General features: G+C 42.4%; 1 protein-coding gene across 1 annotated transcript in view; it reads right to left on the reverse strand.

Annotated features, from left to right (window-relative positions):
• LOC308333035 (voltage-gated delayed rectifier potassium channel KCNH4-like) overlaps positions 1-21,577 on the reverse strand; it is a 90,402-nt gene that overhangs the window by 10,868 nt on the left and 57,957 nt on the right. The window contains exons 10-17 of the mRNA XM_080789221.1: positions 18,857-19,014; positions 15,884-16,091; positions 9,361-9,555; positions 8,481-8,680; positions 7,616-7,865; positions 5,877-6,091; positions 2,386-2,424; positions 518-939 (exon numbers count right to left, since the gene is read on the reverse strand). Coding sequence (XP_080645347.1) covers positions 518-939; positions 2,386-2,424; positions 5,877-6,091; positions 7,616-7,865; positions 8,481-8,680; positions 9,361-9,555; positions 15,884-16,091; positions 18,857-19,014 — 1,687 coding nt within the window. The remainder of the gene's footprint in view (positions 1-517; positions 940-2,385; positions 2,425-5,876; positions 6,092-7,615; positions 7,866-8,480; positions 8,681-9,360; positions 9,556-15,883; positions 16,092-18,856; positions 19,015-21,577) is intronic.

Genomic DNA, 21,577 nt, shown 5'->3' on the forward strand with positions numbered 1-21,577 from the left:
TAAGTAGTTCTGGTTTTCAGCATTGAAGAGCTTCCACATTGTTAAGCTTTTCCACAGGGATCGAAGTTCACCTTCAGTTTCACATTCACTTAGTTAGTAGCCTAACATTTCTTTCTTAGCCGTGGGGGGATATGGAACTGTACAAAGACCATTAGACTTCACAGCCATAGTAAATGGTTATTATACCACACCTATCAATAAATCAGATTACGAGATTAAAAATGAATCTGTTTTATAATGTTATTTATATTGCTCTAGTGTAGGTCTATATTGTATTGTATATTGCTATTATGTATTATTGTATATCATCGCTGTCAGGTGGAAACCTTGTATGACCAACACAGTTACTTTTCAGGAAATGGAACAAAAGTGCTTGAGATATGAGGTTTCTGCCTGACAGCTACGAAATGTTTCTAGCTACAGCAGGTACTGTATGTGACTGTGTGCTTGTAATCTCAACAACCTCAATTTCCTGTCTCTTATCTACAAAACGTTACATAAGAAAATACTGTCATACCTGGGACTAAGATCTGGAGGTCCAAAGCAGGTGACGGTCGGGATGAGCAGCTGAGAGGGCTTCTGCTCCCCTTCAGAATCATCTGGCCTGCTAGGGGTCACCACGGGCCTCGGGCCCGTTGGAGGGGGTTCGCCGTGGTCCGCTTTGGACTGCGACTGCGGGGAGTGGGACGGGGTCTTGCCCAGGACGCCTCGGCTGAGGTTGGGCGAGCGGCAGCGCCGCAGGGCATTGAACTGGCGCAGCTCGTCGCCCAGGAGGTTGCCCAGGGAGGTGCGTCGGCCGGGGCTGCTCAGGCTGGGCAGCAGCAGGTTGGGACGGGAGCGCGCCGACGGAGAGACGTGGAAGAACTCTCCGTCTGTATCCGCGTCGCCTTTGGTCTCCACGATGGACGGGAGCTTGTGCTCCGAAGAATGCCGTGTGTTCTGGAAGACAGGGGTTTACGTTGCAAGGGTTTTTTTTAATATACCTTTTTGTCTGTATACTACAGAAGGGTTGGATAAGTGTGTGAGTGTGAGTGTGTGTGTGTGTGTGTGTGTGTGTGTGTGTGTGTGCGTACGTGCATGCCCAAAAGGTCTCGACAACTCACTATTGTAACGTAAACAAGTAGGCTCAAATGTACGCTCAAAGGATTTGATTATTATCTGAATTACCCGGTGTATGGAGAGATTGAACATCAAGATTGGACATCAATATGGACAGACCCTTCATTTTATTGAATTGGAAATTGTTCTTCATTCAGCAACTGAATTAGACTTCAAACTCCCGCCCACATTATTTCTGCAAATAGCACAGTGTCACCTTTGGTGGCAGACGTGAAGTGGCTACTGTACTGTACAGTATTGTAATAATAATGACAGGAACACATGTGGTGAGGTAAAGTAGCTCATAAGGCTCCCCATTAGGACAGCTATTGACCCAGTTAGATAGCAAACCCCAGGGAGCTGCAGCTTTCTCTAACGATACTAATGAGTTACAACCTGTAGGGGAAGTCCTAGCACGAACCCTCCCAGAGAGGATAGGATAGCAACATGGCCCAGAAAAAACAGGAGGGGTTTACCTTGAACAAACAGGCACACACCCTTGAAAGAATTATGCCCAACCTATCCTGCTGTGGGGTCTCTCTGGCTACATTATTAACCACTTGAAGAACCCTAGTGGTGTCCCTATTCTGGGGTGACATTCTGTGAAAAAAAACGGATCTTGTGACACTTTGCGAGCTTGTCCATCGGCTATTTAGCCAAAGAGATTTGTTGTAGGAGGGAAAAAAGTATTGGGGGACCCCGGTCAACTAAGTACACATAAAGTGTGGTTATAACCCTGGTTCCGATTCAGGGCATGCATTATGGGCAAACATTTAACGAGAACATTTTTCAGAAATTTCAATTTGAAAAATAAATAAATAAATACAAAACAGATCCGTAAGCACACGCTTGTAGATCCTTTTTATGTCATAGAGTCATCCAACATAGAGTCAGAGTCATACAAAAAAATGTATAGTTTAAACAGATGTGTGTCACCAGGCCCTGTGACAGTGAGGTCTAGTACTAATCTATTTGAAGTGACAGGTGAGTTTAGGAAGAAGCACCTCTCTTGTGGGAAAAAGTAAAAAGATGGTCATACAGACAGAATGAGAGAGAACACAACCTTCACGGCACATGCAATAATAATGTTGTTTAAAAGGCAAACACAGCTGAAGGCAATAACACTAAGTGAGGGTGTGTGTCATTTTAGGTGGAACTGTGTGCCAGCTCATGGACAGCTCCCGTACAGTTAACTTCATGCTGGAATACAGAAACACATAAATGAAACACATCATATAATTTTTATATTACCTTCAGCTGTGAAATTAAGTGTGATTAAAAACTTACATGTGGAAGCCTGGGGGACCTTGAAAACCTGGTGTGACCCTACAATGACAAAGATAACACAAGACAGATTATGACCTGAAGTACCACAAATATATCTTGGTAATTTATCCATCCACACTTAACACAATACACAACACGTAAGGTTGGTCAATATGTTTTATATTATATTATATCAATGTCAATGTTGTGATATTAACCTAGGTGTTGTTTTGGGTTTTGGATATCCTAATATGGTGGTTTTCTGTTTTTAAAGTCTGTATTACAGTATAAAGTTTTATGAACTTACCCGACTGTTGTAGCTGCTATTATTTACCTTTAAACGCTTAGTTGTGTAGATATGCATTACCAATGGTTATTGATTATCATTGTGACATTTTGTTAAAGCACCAATAGTCCAAAAATATTGTGATGGATATTTAATATTGTACATTACCCAGCCTTAAGTACACACAATTGTCTTCTATTGGCAGTGGCTTCTCATAGGCTAACATCTGAACGGACCTTATGCCAGTGACCATCTGAGCTGAATCCCATAATTGTGACTACATTTTGCTATTGATAGCAGCAAAAGATTCCAAGGAGAATTAGTCTTTCCGCCGGCATGTGGGCAAATTACTAGCAATTTGCCCCAATTACCAGCTGGAGGGATGACACGTGAAGCAGTGACAGCGTGAGGCCTTCCGTCAGGCTCAATGTGTGCTGCCGCTTACAACATGACTTTAATGGATTTGACACGCACATATATAGCATCTGTCTACAGTATCTATGACCATCACATGCTGTACCCTGTGCCAGAAGCCATGCTATCGCTAAGGACATGCCACAGAGAACGTGCACGTGTACGCGTGCTTTGGAAGCCAGCAACAATGAGAGAGAAAATCCAACAAATCTTCCCTGGTGGTGGAAACCGTTTTCCGCTTCAGGAAAAGGGAAATAAAGAACCTGTGTTCCAATCGATACAATGTTGTTATTATTTTGTCCCAAGCTCAGATCCTGTCAATACTTTTCATTGGTTCAATATTTATAAAGCCCACATCATAGGGCATTAAAAAAAATATGAAATTTAAATATGGAGATACAAGGTTTGCACTACAAAATGCTGTCCTGTTCAATTTACCCTTCAATCAACCCCTGCAGATTTGCTGGAAGCATTGGTTGGATGCTCATCACGGAATGTGCCAGTAGTAGTGCTACTACATACTGTATGGGGAAATTATATCATTATAACTCTATTGGACACAGGGATACATTCTCCTCATCAGGAGACATTATCCCTGGAGCAAGGCAGACTGATTAGCCAGACAGATTGAGCATCAATATTCACTTAATAGAACACTAATGACACTGGTGCCCCACATAACCAAGTGGCTTAGTTATTTGAATTTTTAACCTATTAAAAAGACTCCTTCGTGTCATAAGTGTTTTGCTTGAGTTGTTCAAGGTTCAGGGTGTTTGATACCTGTGCATATAATTAATAATTTTAGATGTTGCGTCCTGAAGATGCCTGAAGAAGGTCAGCAGACCGAAAGCTTGCAAAATAAATACTTTGATTGTACGCAGATCTGAGTGTGCGGAGCCTTCCCATTATTTTTCTCATCAGCAGATGAGTGGTGGTTCTTTTTACACAGATGTTGCGTCAACATTTGAGGACCAAATATGAGGACGAAATGTGTGGAAGGAAAGCGCCTGCATGTATTGTGCGCTGTGATTGGCTGGAAGGTGTGTCATTCTGCGCTGTGATTAGCTGTGCATCGCATAACGGGTGCGCCACATGAACCAATATGTGGCGGAGAGAGGGGAGGGGAGAGTGTGAGGTAGCGATAGAGAGCGAGAGAGAGGGGGGGGAGAGAGAGGGGGGGGGGTGTAGAGATTATTATAAATATAGAAACATATTAACAATCAATTTCCGTCATGCTGTAAATAACTAAGAACTGTTCTAGACTTGGGCTTCTTGCCTCCTCCTAGCACTTTCCTTTATTAATTTTTTTTGGATAAATTTTAAATATTTCCTATTTATTTGTATTGTTTTATACTGTGCTGAATAAATCAAATCAAATCAAATCAAAAAGAGATGGGAGCCGAGAGAGAGAGGTAGGGAGAATGTGCTGATGTGGTCGACACCTGTGCAGCTCTTTCTGCGGAGAACGGGCAGCGGGTCCGCTGAGCAGAGAGCACTCCTTCACACTGTCAGGGGCAGCGGCTGCACTGCAGTCCTGGCTGCATATACCTGGCAGTCCACTGAACAGATGGCTGGAAAAGAGCATCTCAACCCCAAAACCTTGCCTGGTGCAACCTCTGTGGTCATTCTTTATATCATAGTGCAAGTATAAAATAGATAATTACTTGCGCAAGCAGAGCGTGCAAGTACTGTGGTCGGCTGGATCAAAAGTGGTATGCATGGTATGCGTGGCTATAATTGGATGTTGATGGTGAAGTAATTAAGATGTTTTTCAATGTTGTGTGGGTAAAAGGTAACGAATACATGTATGTATACATGTATGTATGTATGTCGGTAAGAATGGTGGTCCCTTATTGGCTGTTGATGGTGACGTAACTTAGGTACGCTTCAAGGTAGGTATCAGGTATGTATATTTTATAGAGGGGCTGATCGTAAGTTCGTAGGTCGGCAGTACTCTGCGCTCTGCTTGCGCAAAAGTAGGCCATGTATAGCAACTTGCGTGTGTGCAACGCGCAAGTTTGCACCTCGACAGTGTGCATTTCTAGTTGAGTCTATTCTATTCCAGACCTTCTTATTGTATTCACATCTTTCCATTCCAGGCCATATCATTCTAATCGTTTTCCAGACCTTTCAGCCCCATCTGCCAGCATCCCATGTGATGACCGAAAACCATCTGGTAAAGCACATGGGGCTGACACAAATGTCCAATCCCTCGTGTTGCAATCAGACAGAATAAATGAAGGAAGCTCTTCTCAGACGCCCCCCCAACATCCCCCCCCCCCGAGCAACAACATGAACGACCGGTAAGACATTACATCATGCATGGAATAAGTATACCCTCCAGAATGGACAGCATGGAGAATCTTCCAGGAGTCACATGTCACATGTCACAGACTTGTGTCGATGATTAATTTTGATGGTGCAACGCTGCTTCCAAATCCCATGGCAGCCACGGTCGGGGACACTGCCCGCCCGGCCTAAATCAATACGACTTCTATTCGATTTGTCACTTAGGCGGAACGAGTGTCAAGGGAAGCGACAAAAGCACAGTAGAAGACAAACGACTGAAGGCTGTTATGTTCTATTCACAAGGCTATTTAAGGTTTTAGACTGCATTTTGTAGCAGATAATAATTGTGTGCTTAATAAGAGGTGTGTGTGTGTGTGTGTGTGTGTGTGTGTGTGTCTACACAGCATATTTAGGTACAAAATGCCCCCCCCCCCCCCGCCCATGATGGGACCCTCCATGACCACACAAAAGTGCACGTGCATGCACGTTGGTGCATGCCACTCAATGGCTACAGTAGGCCTACCTCATCCTGGCTGCCCTCGCGCAGGTTGTAGGTGAGGTTTTGGTGGATGTCGTTGGAGAACACGCTGGCGTACTCAGGGTACAGATCCAGCACCTCCCTGAGGCCGCGCACGCAGATGTACTGCAGGTCGCAGTAGGTCAGGGCCTTCACGTCCGCGTTGGTCTTGATGACCTTGTCAGTTGGGGGCAGGTCCGAGCCGATCAGATCCCCTTTACCTACGGGGCCCAAAGCAACCCGCTGTTAGGTCAACAGCGTTTTTGAACCTTGCTTTTTATGGAATAAAGGATTTTCTACTTGAACTAAAGCAAAGCAAAGCAAAAAAGAAAAAAAAAAGTAACTAACTAACTGAAACGGTATTGTGTCTTTACAAAAGTAACTGTAATTTCTGTAAATGTTCTTTCGTTTTGTCTTTGTCATAACATTTTATTTTTCAGATTTTGACGAATCTGAAAGTCCCTGAATAATACATATTACAATAAAAATAAACTATAGCCTTTTCAAAGAAACAACCAGAAAATCCACTTTAAGAACTAATCAAAACTATCAAAACAAATTTTTTATAATAATAATAATAACCTTTCCCTAGCCTAGATAAGCTTATTTTCATGAGAATCAGTGTGTAAAATAGTGGAAATAATGAGTGTCTCCTGAGGCCCTGTGTACTTCACCTCCTGCCTTTGGTTACTTTTTATTTCTTTACGCTCTAGGCTACCACTGTCCAATTACATTTCTGATTTTTCATCATTTTTTCATCATTTTTGTAGAATTGCAGCATTATGCACCTGGATAAACTCCAGTGTATCCTCACTCCTCAGCCATGAATTGGACTATGAAATCAACAGCAAATGCATTTGGTGTGCTGAATGTGAGTTCCTTCAGGTCTGTGAACGGTGGCACTTTCACTTTCACTTTCACAGAATGGTCAGCTTTCAGCTGCTGTATTACACCCCTATATGGAAGATATGGCTTAACTTCCACTGAGGCTACTACTTGGCATCACTCCCCGAACCCACCTCACCCCTGCCCATTTTGACAGGTTGGAATGGCTTAGGGTCGACGACAGAGTACAGCATCTTGCAATGGGTCTGGTCCACAAGATTCACTACACCACCAAGATACCCATGCACCCGTCTAAATTAATGTCAACGAAGTCCACACCCAAAACACCAGAGGGAGTTCAACAAACCATGTGCAACCCAGATTCGGCCCAAACAAGGGACTAAATAAATTTTGCTCCTATGCCACACAAATGTGGAACGCCCTACCAACAGTCATTAAGACATGTGAATCCCTTGACTCCTTCAAAACCGCTCTCAAAGAACACCTACGGACGGCTGCACTTCGAAATTGGCCCCCGTAAATAAGTCTGAGTCCCCCCCCAACCTCCCTTTCCCCTCACTGTATGTCTTTTCCCTTTTTACCTCCTTTTATGATTTCCTGTTTTCTTTTCTCATATAGAAGTGTATTTTGTACGTCTTTAAATATTCTGCTGAATTGAAAATGGTGGACCCTATTGTAAACAAGTGTAATGCTTTATGGTGTCGTCCACAGATTTTGTATTGAGTAGTGCTTATTACGTATTCTGCAAACTGTTTCAAATCAAATCAATCAATGATTGATTAGCTGCCATATCAGGCCTAGGGCTCATACGACAGCTGACAGATCGTCATGTATAAGCTCATCATCCTCTTGGACCCGTTAACGCCCACCTGTGAGAGCGTTTGATCCTTGACACCAACCTAGTATGGCCAACACCATGCTGTCCTTGAGCACCTCCAGGGAGCCGGAGCAGACAAAGTAGTTGGCGTGCAGGGCGTCGCCGTGCCGGATCAGGTACTCGCCGGGCGCACAGAAGGACGTCTTGATGTGGAGCGAGAGGGAGCGAAGGCAGCCGCGGCTGGCGCCCTCAAAGACGGGCAGCTGGAGGATGTCCTTGTTGAGGTGCATGGCGATGTCCGCGCGGAGCTCGTCGGGGAAGTCGTGGAGCAGCTGGGAATGACACGTGAAAAATGCCGTACGGGTACGGCAGTGAGAGGCAGACTGGTACAGTATTTGCACAATGAAGTTGATCATCATTACTGTTATTGTACGGTGGTGACCAGGCATTCCAGTTTTTCACACTGGGGTGTTCCGATTCATGACAAATATCTCTAAAACACTAGAACATCCCGCTTTCCAACATCCACTACCGATTTTGTCCTGGTTTTCAGCACTATTAAAATGATAACACCTGTTCTGTTGAAAGGCACAGGCACTTAGTTGGCAAGTGCTGAAAAATATTGTCCATCACACTGATTCACACCAGGTGAAAATAACATTTCTAAACAAAATAGTGAAAGTAGCAAATCTACAAGCTCACAAATGAGAGATGGTATAGGTAGATCTGCTATTTTCGATATTTTTTTTATCAGATTTATGCTAGTCGATCGCTTATTTTCTGCAAAAGCTTTTCCCACAATAACAGAAAACTGAAAATACACTAGGGTTTAAGTGGTTAAATGAAATGTTCAGAAAGACTGAGGTTTTGGCATGACTGCACAGTGCACAGTATGTTGCCGTTTTACAGAATATGGCAACATTCAAAAGCAATCTTGGAGCCCCTACCTCATTGGCATCGATGCCGTTGTTGACAGACCATGTGGTCTGGAAGTACTCCAACATGCGCTGTTTCAGCTGCTGTGGCAGCCGGTGCACGCGGATGAAGTCCTTCAGGTCCTTCATGCGTGTGTGGTACAGTGAACGGCGCGAGTACATGCGCTGGATGATGGCCGTCACGTTGCCAAAGACCACGGCATGCATCAGTGCTACACGAGACGAGAGAGAGAAGTCATTTTGAAATTCATTCAAGTCTATGTTATGCAAACAAACTGAAAGAAATACAGGTCATTAACTCAGTTAATATTATGAAGTTTAATTACAGCAATAGTCTTTCACAATGTGAGGGTGGCATGAAACAAAATTAAACAAAGTGAAGTGAAATAATTTGACACTGTTCCACATGATACAGCGGTTGTGCAGGCACAGTACAGCAGTGCTTTCCAAACAAAAGGGAATATAGGCCTCATGTGTTAAAATCATAATGTATTTTTAGGTCAGTTTTGGTAAATCATATTTATCTTTTGGTTATTGAGCTGAAAAGTGTGGGAACCGCTGCAGCACAGCATGTTGTCCTGGGGATTTTCTTTTTTTCTTCTTTTGATAAAATGAAAACCATATACACAGATTATCTTCTGGGCTGTTGCACTAATAACCACCTCCTCAGCTTTGAATATTAATCCCTTTATTGATTTTAAGAGACAGCAGTGTACCCTTTTCCACAAGCTGTCTCTCAGAAGGCCAGCCAAATCAGCCCACCTACGTACGCCCCGGCCGAGTTCTTCCGCCTCCGCTGTGGCAAAAAAAACGGAGGTGGCAGGTGCCAAGGGTGTGCTCGGTGCCAGGGTGCCTGGGAGCGCGGTGGACGCCCCGAAGACGCCAGACTCACCGCCTATGAGCATGGTGCAGATGGAGAAGATCTTCTCGGCGTCCGTGTTGGCGCACACGTTGCCGAAGCCCACGCTGGTCAGGCTGCTGAGGGTGAAGTAGAGGGCAGCGATGTAAGAGCTCCGAACCGAAGGACCGCCGATGGTGCTGTTGGCGTAGGGAGTCTCCAGGCGCTTGCCTAGCTCGTGTAGCCAGCCTTGGGTAGAGAGAGACACAGAGAGAGAGACACAGAGAGAGAGAGAGAGAGAGAGAGAGAGAGAGAGAGAGAGAGAGAGAGAGAGAGGGGGGGGCAGGGGGGTTAGAGTTAGAAGGTTACAGTTCTAGCTGCCTGAAACATCTGCCGTCTGTAAATGACCAACATTTAACAAGTTACTCCAAATCTGTTCCTAGTGTGTGCAACGAAGGAGAGAAACGCTAGCATCATCTGACTCAAACGCAACTAAAAGTTAGTTTTTCAGACATTGCTGCTCTAGTACAGTGGAAAGTGACCCAAAAGAGAGGGTTGATGGTGGGGGTGATATGCAGCATATAGAAGACATTACTTGCAGTGCACCAGGGCGGCAATCTTGTGCACTGCAAATATATGTAGTATATAAACACCGGTATGAATTATTAGAATTTCCTAATTTTCTCCTTTTCCTCTTCCTCTTTCCTCACGGCACCAATTGGCCCCTCCAGGCACCCCCTGGCAGCCTCCCTGGGGTCCTCAGCCCCCGCTTTGAAAACCTGTGACCTGTACCAACTCCCACATGTACAGTAGCGTCATTGTGATATAATCATTCCATTTAAACGTGTCTGTGGGGCCGGGGGGACAGGGGGGGTTTTCTCAGAAGTAAGAAAGGAGGAGGGGCTGGGAAGCACTGAGCTGGAGGAGGCTGGCAGCAGGCCAGCTGGCCTGCAGCTATACCAGCCAACCACAGACGGAGTCGGAGTCAGGAGAGTGGCATGGCTGCCTGCGTGGGACAGGGCCAAATTAGATTGTGTCCGCCGGGGATGAATAAAGGCTTCAAGCTAATTAGCAGGTATGACCTAATGTCTCAGTGGACAAACACACAAACATATGCACATGAGTGCACACACACACACACACACACACACACACACACACACACACACACACACACACACACACACACACAATATTGTTTGTGTGTGTGTGTGTGTGTGTGCGCGAGTGCGTGTGTGCGTGCGTGCGTGCATGCATGAAATTATGCATGGGTGGGATGTCTCTGTTTATTTGTGTCGGATGTAAGGAAAACATTTTGGGGATTTGGTATAATTATATGTACACTACAATATACTGTGCAGTATTTACCGCAAGCGCTTGGTATTTAGTCTGTTTACACACAGCCGCTGCTAAAGGTCAGAAATAAGAAAAGACAGTCCTTACTGACCTGCTTGTTAAAGCATGTCTAAGCAGCAACACCAGCAGAAAACATGCTCAGTCTCAACATGCGAGACTTTTGATCCGATATCATTAGAGCCCCGAGGCCTGACCAGGCTGCCGTGTACGGTCGGCGCAGTGCAAGCTTCCCGTGGCGTTAGCCCATAACTATTTATAGCCAAGGTCCAAGTGGGCAAAAAACTAATCTCCTCATTTCGCCATGTGCTCGCGCTTTGCTGGCTGCCATTAATTTAAAACAAGTAGACGATCTGCTCGCTCTGTAAGGAGTCTGACTCAAACGCTATGCTTCACGTCCAGATCTCCAGGAGTCCACGGCAGTGCGGGGGCTACTTTATGTAGTCATTAATGACATGTTAAGGTTCAATTCCTATGAGACTCTATAACGGTATATGAAGAAATATCCACTGACCTCTGCAACCAGCTGCTATATATTAATGCTGTCCCTTCCGGAGAGAGGGAACGTTGGAGCAGTTTTAGATCAAAAACCTTCTCCCTCTGCCCAGAGAAAGTGTAAAATAACTTTGTTCTGGACCGAGCCACATGCTACCTCCTGCTGTTGCAGTATATGAAATCCCATCAAAGCCATATATCCTGTGTGTGTTTTATCTTGGCCTACTCTTAGAAGTGGGACTGCCCATAAGTCCGACATCCCGTTAGTCCGACTGACTGAGGTTAGGGTCCGGCCTACGTGGCCAGTTAAGACTGAACAATGACCCAGATGTTACCAGAAGTTATGACTTAATCGGTCTCCATTTCCAGCCCCTGAATCGCTAGCCATGCCCATTAAAAATATGTTCTGGGCAATTCAGGTCTGGTGACTCTATGGCAGCCTTGGTTGAAAATCTGATACCTGTCCATGGCTACGGCCAATCAGCGCTGTTTCAACTCGATGACAACAAACATGGCTGCCCCTATTTGCGACCGCACCGATCTGGCTATTAATTAAAGCGCCTTATGATACATAGTTTCTTTAAAGAAACAACATATTTGACTGTGTTTGCAACCGGATTAGCCACTTTGACAACAACGTCATCTGCTTTGTTACTATTTAGTTTAGTTTAGTTTATTAGTTTGTTTTTTCTTTCCATACAAAACATTCTTAGTTCATCAGTTTTTTTCATTTTCTTATTCTGGAAAAAAAAAAAGGTATAGACTGAAGCCTAGGCTTATTACGTCTACCCTTTGGTCCATTAAATTAAAAAATTACAAATGTAAAAATATATGTACATCCCTTTTACAGGTCCTCAAACAACATTTCTACTGAACAGTGCAATATTCATGTTTCTTTTCAATCATTTTTTTTTTCTCTTCTTCTTTCTGAATAAACAAGCAAAAACAAAAACAAAAAAAAAGAACAATATGCTAATAAAAGTCACAGTAGTAGCATGAAGTAGTAGTTCCTTTACTCTGTATAGCTATTTAATACTTTTTTTTTGAATACCTTCTTAAATTTATCCTTAGCTACACAGTCTTTGAATTCCTCATCACATCTGTTCCACAGCTTCACTCCCTTTATCGTTATACAATTACTTCTCACGTTGATCCTTTCTTTTTTTTGTTTAAACATACATTTACCTCTGAGTGAATAACAGCTCTCTCTCATTGTGAACAACCCTTGGATACAGTCTGGAAGTGTTTTCATTTTGGCTCTAAGCAGTATCTCTAATGTTTTAAATTCAACTAAATCCTTAAATTTCAGCGTACGGCATTTAATAAATAATTAATTGGTGGGGTGAATATAATCAACCCCATTTATGATCCTTATGGCTTTTTTTTGCAGTAGGGTGATACAGTTTGTATTGGTTGTATAGGTGTTGCCCCAGACTTCAGCGCAGTATGTAATATATGGGGTAATGAATGAGCAGTACAGGATATATAATGATTTCTGGTCCAGGATATGTTTAGTTTTGTGCAGTATTGCAATAGATTTAGATATTTTTGCTTTTATATACTTTATATGAGGTTTCCAATTTAGTTTATTGTCAATGATTACTCCCAAGAATTTGTTCTCCCACACTCTTTCTATTTCTACTGAGTCAATCCTGAGTTTGATGTCCTCACTGATTGTACGGTTTCCAAACACAATAAATTTTGTTTTGCTTACATTCAGTGATAGCTTATTTATATCAAACCATTTCTTTAAATTTTTCAACTCCCCTTCGACTGTATCCAATAGTTCATTCATTTTTTTTCCAGAGCAAAGTAAAGTTGTGTCATCTGCAAAATTAACAAATTGTAGCCGGTTTAATGCTTTATGGATATAATTTATATAGAGAATAAAAAGCTTTGGGCCCACCACCGAGCCTTGGGGTACCCCACAGAGGACTTTCCCTGGTTTTGAGTTGACATTATTGATATTGACAAACTGATGCCTATTTTCAAGATAGCTTCTCATCCATTTGTATGCTACATCTCTAATGCCATAATTCTGTAATTTCTTTAGTAGTATATCATGATCTATTGTGTCGAATGCTTTGCTTAGATCAATAAAGACCCCCACTGTGTACTCATTGTTGTCAACCGCAGTTGCTATGTTCTCTACCAGTTCTATTACTGCTAGTGAGGTTGATCGATTGGCTCGAAAACCATACTGGTGGTCACTTAATAATTTATTTGTTTCAATAAAGTTATCAAGTCTTTTTACAAACATTTTTTCCAAAATTTTTGAAAATTGGGGAAGTAAAGATACTGGTCTATAGTTAGAAAATAAGTGCTTATCTCCGTTCTTGTGAATAGGAATTACTTTGGCTATCTTCATACTCTGTGGAAATATTCCTGTCAAAAAGGACTGATTACAGATATGTGTTAAAGGTTTGACAATGTATTCAATTACTGACTTGACTATGGACATGTCAATTTCGTTGCAGTCAAGTGATTTCTTGTTCTTAAATTCACTTACTATGTCCATCACTTCCTTTTCGTTTGTTCTATTCAAAATCATGGTTTGTTCGTTTCTAGTTTCCTCTTCAAAGCCACCCTTGTCACAAGGTACACCAATGCCTTTGGCTAAGTTGGGACCCACATTTACAAAATACTCATTGAACTCATCAGCGACCTCTTTTCTGTCATTTACAATTTCATCTTGATTTTTAATAAAGTAGTTTGGAAGTTCAACATTTCCTTTTCTTTTTTTAATTATTTCGTTTATCACTTTCCATGTCCCTTTGATATTGGTTCTGTTTAATTCCAGCAGTTTACTATAGTAGTCTTTTTTTTTTTTTCTCAAAATGTTTATCAGTTTGTTTTTATATCTTTTATATTTAATTTCATCTTCTTCTCTTCTGGTTTTTAGATATCTCTTATATAATGTATTTTTTTTCTTACATGCATTTTGCAGCCCTCGTGTAATCCATGGTTTTTCATTGTATTTGTTCTTCCTCCTAATTTTTGTTAATGGGCAACATTTCTCAAATAGTTTTGTAAATGTAGACAAGAAAGCAATATAGGCTTTATCAGGGTCCTCTACATAGACTTCTTCCCAATCCTGTAACCTCAATTCCTCTTTAAATGTATTCATAGTTTCCTTTGTTTTGAGACGTGCAAATATTTCATGGGGCTTCTTGTCTGCAACATGTATATAGTCGTTCTGAATTATAGCAAAAATTGGTAAATGATCAGTAATGTCATTAATCAACAGTCCACTCACTAGCTCTTTATCAATTTCATTTGTGAATATGTTGTCTATTAAGGTTGCGCTATTTGTTGTTATTCTGCTTGGTTTGGTTATCAGAGGGTGTAGGCCAATACTAAACATTGCATCAGTAAATTCAGTAATTTTTTTGTTCCCGTGTGAATTAATCAGGTCAATATTTGTATCCCCACAAAGAAAGGCCACCTTGCTATTATTTAGATTATCATACATCCCAACTATGATATCTGTAAATTGATTTATGTCAGACCCCGGAGTTCTATACACGCAGGTTATTATTATGTTTTTTCCCTTTTCCACAATAATTTCAACGGTTAGGCATTCCATTATATTTTCTATGGTTGTTGTCATTCTCTGAACCACATTGCATTTCAGGTTTGTGTCAACATAAAGGGCAACGCCCCCTGCTCTTCTATTGGTCCTGTTGACAGCATACAATTCATAGCCCTCTATTGCAAAATCATCAACTTTACGTTCATTAAGCCACATTTTGATTGGTTGGTGTGAACCAGTTGCTAAAGACTGCCACTCTGGCAACCCCATCCCAGAAACTGCTGTTGTGGGAAGGGCTTTCAGTCTGAATAATGAAGTAAAACAAAATGAAAAGTGTCAGGCTAGTCTCAACTGCAAACATTCCCGTTTATCTTTTTATTGAGCAAATACAACCCTGGTGTCTCTGCCAGTCAGCATGTCAACCACATAAGGACACAGTGACATTGCCTTTTCTTTCTCATTTAATTTTGTCAATATACAGTACCCGGAACAATGGTCGCATGGGACTGGAAAATAAAATGACAACCCTTGGCTCCAACCTCTTGTCCTCCGGCACGTGCCACATTCTCACTGCCAACTATTAATATGATATTTTCATGCCTGGTCAGGTACCTTACATGTCCGATGATGGTGCCGAGGGCACCCTTTTCCATAGCAAGCGTACTATTTATCGTAAGTGATTCTCGTCAGAACTGCCTTCTGTTCAATGTTATTCTCTTGTTTTCAATGTTTTCAACCACTTTGAACCTGGTGATCCCTTTTTGGGCACATTTTCCCTTATTTTTTCTTCTAAAAAACTAAAACTAGATATAACATCAAGATCGTCTTTTTGCGCAAGCAGCACAACACAGTCACGCGATGAAGTATATAACAGGGCGTAAGCGTGTGGCAACAGTGCCTTTGTTCTCACATTCCGTCATCAGCCACATGTCAGCACAGTATTGGACTTGTTGGAAAATGACACTAAAGAGCTTCCCACTACCAAGTGTATAAAAAAAGTCATGCCAATTGGTCCTGACCACGTGACGCAACGAGTTGGGAGTGAGAATGCGTCGGTCCCAGGTAAACTACAGTTTAAAGTACAGTACTTGGTTTACTTCACACCACTGATAAATAATGGATAGTCGCAGTCTAGCTAGCCAGTCCCATCACCCACCTATGTCCCAGGTGTCCTAGCTAGCCTGTCCCATCACCCACCTATGTCCCAGGTGTCCGAGTCGTTGACCTCCATCTCCTTGCGTCCGATGATGTACCAGATGCAGGCCATCCAGTGGGCCAGCAGGGCAAACATGGACATGAGCAGGGTCAGCACCATGGCGCTGTACTGCGAGTAGCGGTCCAGCTTCTGCAGCAGGCGCAGCAGCCGGAGCAGACGCACCGTCTTCAGGAGGTGGACCAGGGACGTCTGCAGTGGTGGAACAACAAGCAGTGAGCACGCAAAGTTTCCATCTGCAGTCTGACGACCCCTTAACTCTAACAAATGGAACCAAATGGACCCATAAGGGCCCATTTGAACAGTCAAGAGTTACAGAGCTGCTATGGTCATTCAGGGCTAGCATATGATATTATTGTCCACTCATTTTCTATTGTGGTAAAAACAATATTTTGACAAAAATGTCCACCACAAGCCAGCGATGACCCCTGGAAGAAGGAACGGAAGAGTGGAAGAGAAATTCAGTTTGGGTCCGTTTGAGATATTATCAGTCTCTATTGGGAAATGGGATTTGTAGGCAGAGATGCCAACTGCCAAGCACAACAATGTCACCCCTGGATGACATTGAGTTTGAAATTTCACGGTCACCAAATGAAAGCCGAATGTACATGTACATGCCTTCCCATTAGTCGATGATAGTAAAAATGTCACTATATTTAAACAGTCTGTAATTATATGGAAATATGTAGAGTACGCTGATACCAATTATACCCAAATTAATCAGGTAATAAGAAAGGGGCCATTGAGCACATTTCTTGAAAGTTTCAAGTCTTCCCTTGCAGCCGTTTTCCCATAAAACAGCTAACAAACGGACAAATTGGATGAAAAAAGAAATAGTACCCTCCAGGCAGTGGCAGGGTAATAACCAGAAGGGAAAGGAACAACAAAAATGTTATTGTGTACATTAAAAGAAGCAGAGAGAAAGGAAAGCGAAATATGTTCTGGAAACTGGATGCCTTTTGGATTGTTTAAGGTGAGACATATAGGGTGCGTTCGGAAATGCGCACTGAACGCACTGGTGTGCTCTCGTGTCGTTCGTTTATTCAGTGCACTCGGTGCGCACCGGGTGTGCCGAGTGACCGCACTGAGTGACCCTACCCTGAAGCTGGGGTTGTCCGGTATGATTTGTGTGAATGCGTCACAGCTGTGGTCATTCGTAAATAAGGCACACTGAACGCACTCTGTGACGTCACCGCCCACCACACTCAACAAACTGACCACATTCCCGGTGCGCATTTCCGAACGCACCCATTGGCTACAGTTTCACTACACGCATGTGCGATTGCGCGAGCACACACACACACACACACACACACACACACACACACACACACACACACACACACACACACACACACACACACACACACACACACACACACACACACACACACACACACACACACACACACACACACACACACACACACACACACCTTGGAGAAGATCAAATGAAAATATCTGAGGACAGGACAGTGGCTGGCAGACTAGTGTTGGCTATAGTCATTAAAGTAACTGAGTCATTGAACTGCTATACTGCTGAGCGGCTGCAGCCTGCTCAGACGACAAGTCGCGCAAACAGCAGAAATACGTTCTTATTGCCACTGGCACTTAGTACTTTTAAATTCTTTTTTTCATATAATTCGAGGGCCCAGCAGCAATCGTTTGCAAATTTTGGAAAAAAATGCCTTTGGATAGAGCTACGTTTGATACCATTCAAGGACAAGCAAGGATTTCGGCTTTGCCTGCTTTTTCGTTAGAAATATTAGTTTATATCTTTCTATTTAATTCTGTCGTTTTCAAAAACAGACAATATACAAGCGTGCTGCGCCGCATTGGAATGCGTTGTGGCATGTTGTGAGCTTGTAGATTGGCTATCTTTGTACTGGATCCCATCAAAGAATATGTGTGTGTGTGTGTGTGTGTGTGTGTGTGTGTGTGTGTGTGTGTGTGTGTGTGTGTGTGTGTGTGTGTGTGTGTGTGTGTGTGTGTGTGTGTGTGTGTGTGTGTGTGTCTCTGTCAACTCCATGTGGGTTGGCGTGGTGTGGTTCAATTTATTAGTAATTTGTGGTGCAATTGTGGTGCAAACATGTGGCTTAACATGATAATGTGTAACACGATGCTTTCTATTCTGTCAAGCCCTGAAGACAGCCAGGCCATCAGGCTGCTGAAAAGGCATTGAGCCCTAGCTGTCCCCCATGTCACTCTTATATTATCTCATATTCCCATTGGTACTACCACTTAATGCAAAGTATATATGATTGCAGGTGAATACTATAATTTCCTAGAAACTGGGCGGAAAATGGATCCAATGTAGTTAATTAGTCGCAATCTCTTGTTACTGTAATACTTTCCATTGGTTCAATATTAAAAAACCCACACATACTCAACCACTTACACTTTCAAAGGTTTTTATGAATAGCAAAAATAGAACAAAGCTTGTTAATCGGCTAATTCCACTACTCTTACTCGACACTGACACTGTGAAATAGAGCAATCGTTTAGAACAAATTATGACGATATATTTAATACATCGTCTCTGTCAAGTGGAAACCTCATAATATGATAATACGATTATGTCCAAAACGGTTCCATTCTTCTACTCCTAGTGTGTAGCTTCACTAGCTTACACTAAAAATGATTTCACCCACTCTCCTTTACACCTTTAAATTGATGATGTGACAGCCTGTCAAAAGCATCAATACTGCAATGCAGAGATACTCTGTTAGTAGGAAAAAAAGGGAAAGAAATTGCTGCAAGCAGCGATAAGTCGGGACCAAACAATATGAAAAATCACACCCGTGTGAACTGGACCGCAGGCTGCTCAACAACACAAGTGTGAATGGCCCTTTTAGACAGCTCAACAGTGACTCAACAGTAGTTCATTGCAGCTGTTCGTACGCTATACAGACAGACGAGGCATGAGTTATGCCTGTTCAAAGGATAAGGATACCCACCACTGTGATGTTGAAGGCGTAGAGCAGGTCAAAGGGCAGCGCGGCCACCAGATCCACAAAGAACCAGGTGGTGGCGTAGTGGATGCAGATGGAGCGGGAGTTGTACACCACCTGACCCGACTGGCTTACGAAGGTGGTGCGGAAGTTCAGGATGATGTCTGCGCAGGAAAGCGTTCACACGCACACACACACACACACACACACACACACACACACACACACACACACACACACACACACACACACACACACACACACACACACACACACACACACACACACACACACACACACACACACACACACACACACACACACACACACACACACACACACACACACACACACACACACACACACACACACACACACACACACACACACACACACACACACACACACACACAATGATCAATAAATCATGTTCCGGCTTAGATCAGTGGAACTTGAATCATGGTTTTAATGGGAAATGTAATGTGGGAAAACTTTTACTTTTCTTTAATATTACCGTTATAATATTATTATCAAGGCAAGGCAATTATATTTTATGCAGCACCTTTCATACACCAAGGAAACTCAAAGTGCTTTACAGAATAACTACAATCAGAGTACCAACAGTAGGCCTACACTTTAAAAAGAGTTAGAAAATACAATTAAAATAGATCAAAGGAAAATCGAATAATAAAGATAAAGGAGCATACGTATAACAAATACTCCCACCTTTGATGCCTTTTTTAAATAACACAGCTCATTTAAATTCTAGGCAATCTATGGAATGTTATTCCAGTTTTGTGGTGCATGGTATGAAATGCAATCTTTCGAAAGTAGCAGATATACAAGCTCACAATGCAACGCATCTTGACCCATTGTGAACTTGTGGATCTTGTGGATTTTCAAGTGGGTAATGTATGTTTTGTAATAATAATCTAAATCTACAAAGTAACTATCTAAAGTTCTCAAATAATTGTATTGGACTAAAAGTACAATATTTGCCTCTGAGATGTAGTGGAGTAGAAAGTGGAGTAATGTACAAATACCTCAAAATTGTACTTAAGTACAGTACTTGAGTAAACATACTTGGTTACTTTACACCAATGGTTTTGAGAAGTGTTGGATGTTGATATAGGAGAGGGACTTGGATGGAATGGAATGGGTTAATCTTGCTCATGTACAGTAGGTTAGTCGATGCATGCAGAAATGGCAAAACATGGGTTGCACCCATAGAGTATTAAAAGGATAGAGACTAAACTAGCGCGAAGCTCCGCCCCCTCCGCTATTCATGTCAGTGGAAGTTGCTCAGTGGCGTTTTGAAGCACCCGGAAGGCTGCCGGAAGTACCGTCTTTTCGCTGATTCAGCATTTCACTTCCGCATTTGGATTTTGGACACCAAATTTTGGTGTCCAAATGCGGAAGTGCACCCAGAGTGCACCTGGGCTTTACATTGGGCGCTCGGTTGCACGGGGTTTCCTCGTCAAGAATACACGGGTCCGCCTGCAGTCCTTCCTCTTACCACTAGGGCCCAGCGCTTCAACATTGGAGTGCATAGCTGGCCCCTTGGTTGCACCGTCTATTTTCTAAAGAGCTGGAGACCTCCTGTTACTGAATAAATACTACAATAAGAATATATGTAGAGCTTAAATGTAAACAAATTGGTTTTGTATCCAAAGAATATAACATTTATTTACCTTCATGTTACCGAAATTATTATAACTGTCATCATTGTGTACATTTGACCCTTTTCGTTGATAACACAATCAATCAATCAATGAATCTACTCCCTGGTGTAAATGATGACAGTTTCCTCCAGGTTTTACTGAACGCTTTGGATGCTCGGCAGCATGCATAATTAATCAGGTTTACCACTGTCTGTCAGACAGAAGTCATCTAGCTACAGTACATGCCAAAGTAGCCCGAATCGAAATGCCTCCAAAGACGTGATGCTGGGTGCTGAAGTTCCGACACTGTATATATTAATGGAAAAGCATTTTATATTGGAATGCAGTGGCCTGCAATCAATGTGCTAGGGAAGGATAGACACTCCTGCAAATGTACCGTTTTAAAAAACTGAATACATTAATGCTCATTGTGTTTTAAATCATTGCTGAACTTTTCCTGGCTATGTTGACTTCACTGCATATTTCTCTTCTGCACAGCAGAATATAATTATTTATGAGCATACTTAGCAAACCTACAATAGGTTTCACTCTATGAATGTACACAGACTGTAGACGTGGTGGCATAAGAACTGTGTGCATGGCTTCATGAATACACATTATTTGAGGCAAAAAACCTGAACTATTCTGGGTCCGAAGTTAGAGTGGTTATATAATCATGAAGTATTTAAGACGGCACAGTTTGTTTCTAGAGCATGGAGTAGAAGACAATCTCAGCTCTTCAAGTAGGTCCATGTCCGGTCTCCTGATGCAGGCCCAATGGCGTATTTTAGTTTATGTTGTTATGCATATTATGTATATTACATCTGCCATGTAAGAATTGTGTGTGTATTAGTTAGTTTAGTATTCACTTGATCATTGTTTGCGAACTGTCATGTCGGTTTATTGTCATTTATTGCCATTGTTTATGTAAACTGTAAAAAGTGTCCTGTAAGTCCATATGGACACTTAAATAAAGAATCAATCAATCAATCATGTATACACATTGTTCGCTTACTGAAAATGTTCAACAAAGAATGTTCTATAACAAAGAAAAGACGTTTGAGTG

Source organism: Protomyctophum bolini (genome assembly GCF_963924005.1).
Source record: "Protomyctophum bolini genome assembly, chromosome: 18".
NCBI classification, from domain to species: domain Eukaryota; kingdom Metazoa; phylum Chordata; class Actinopteri; order Myctophiformes; family Myctophidae; genus Protomyctophum; species Protomyctophum bolini.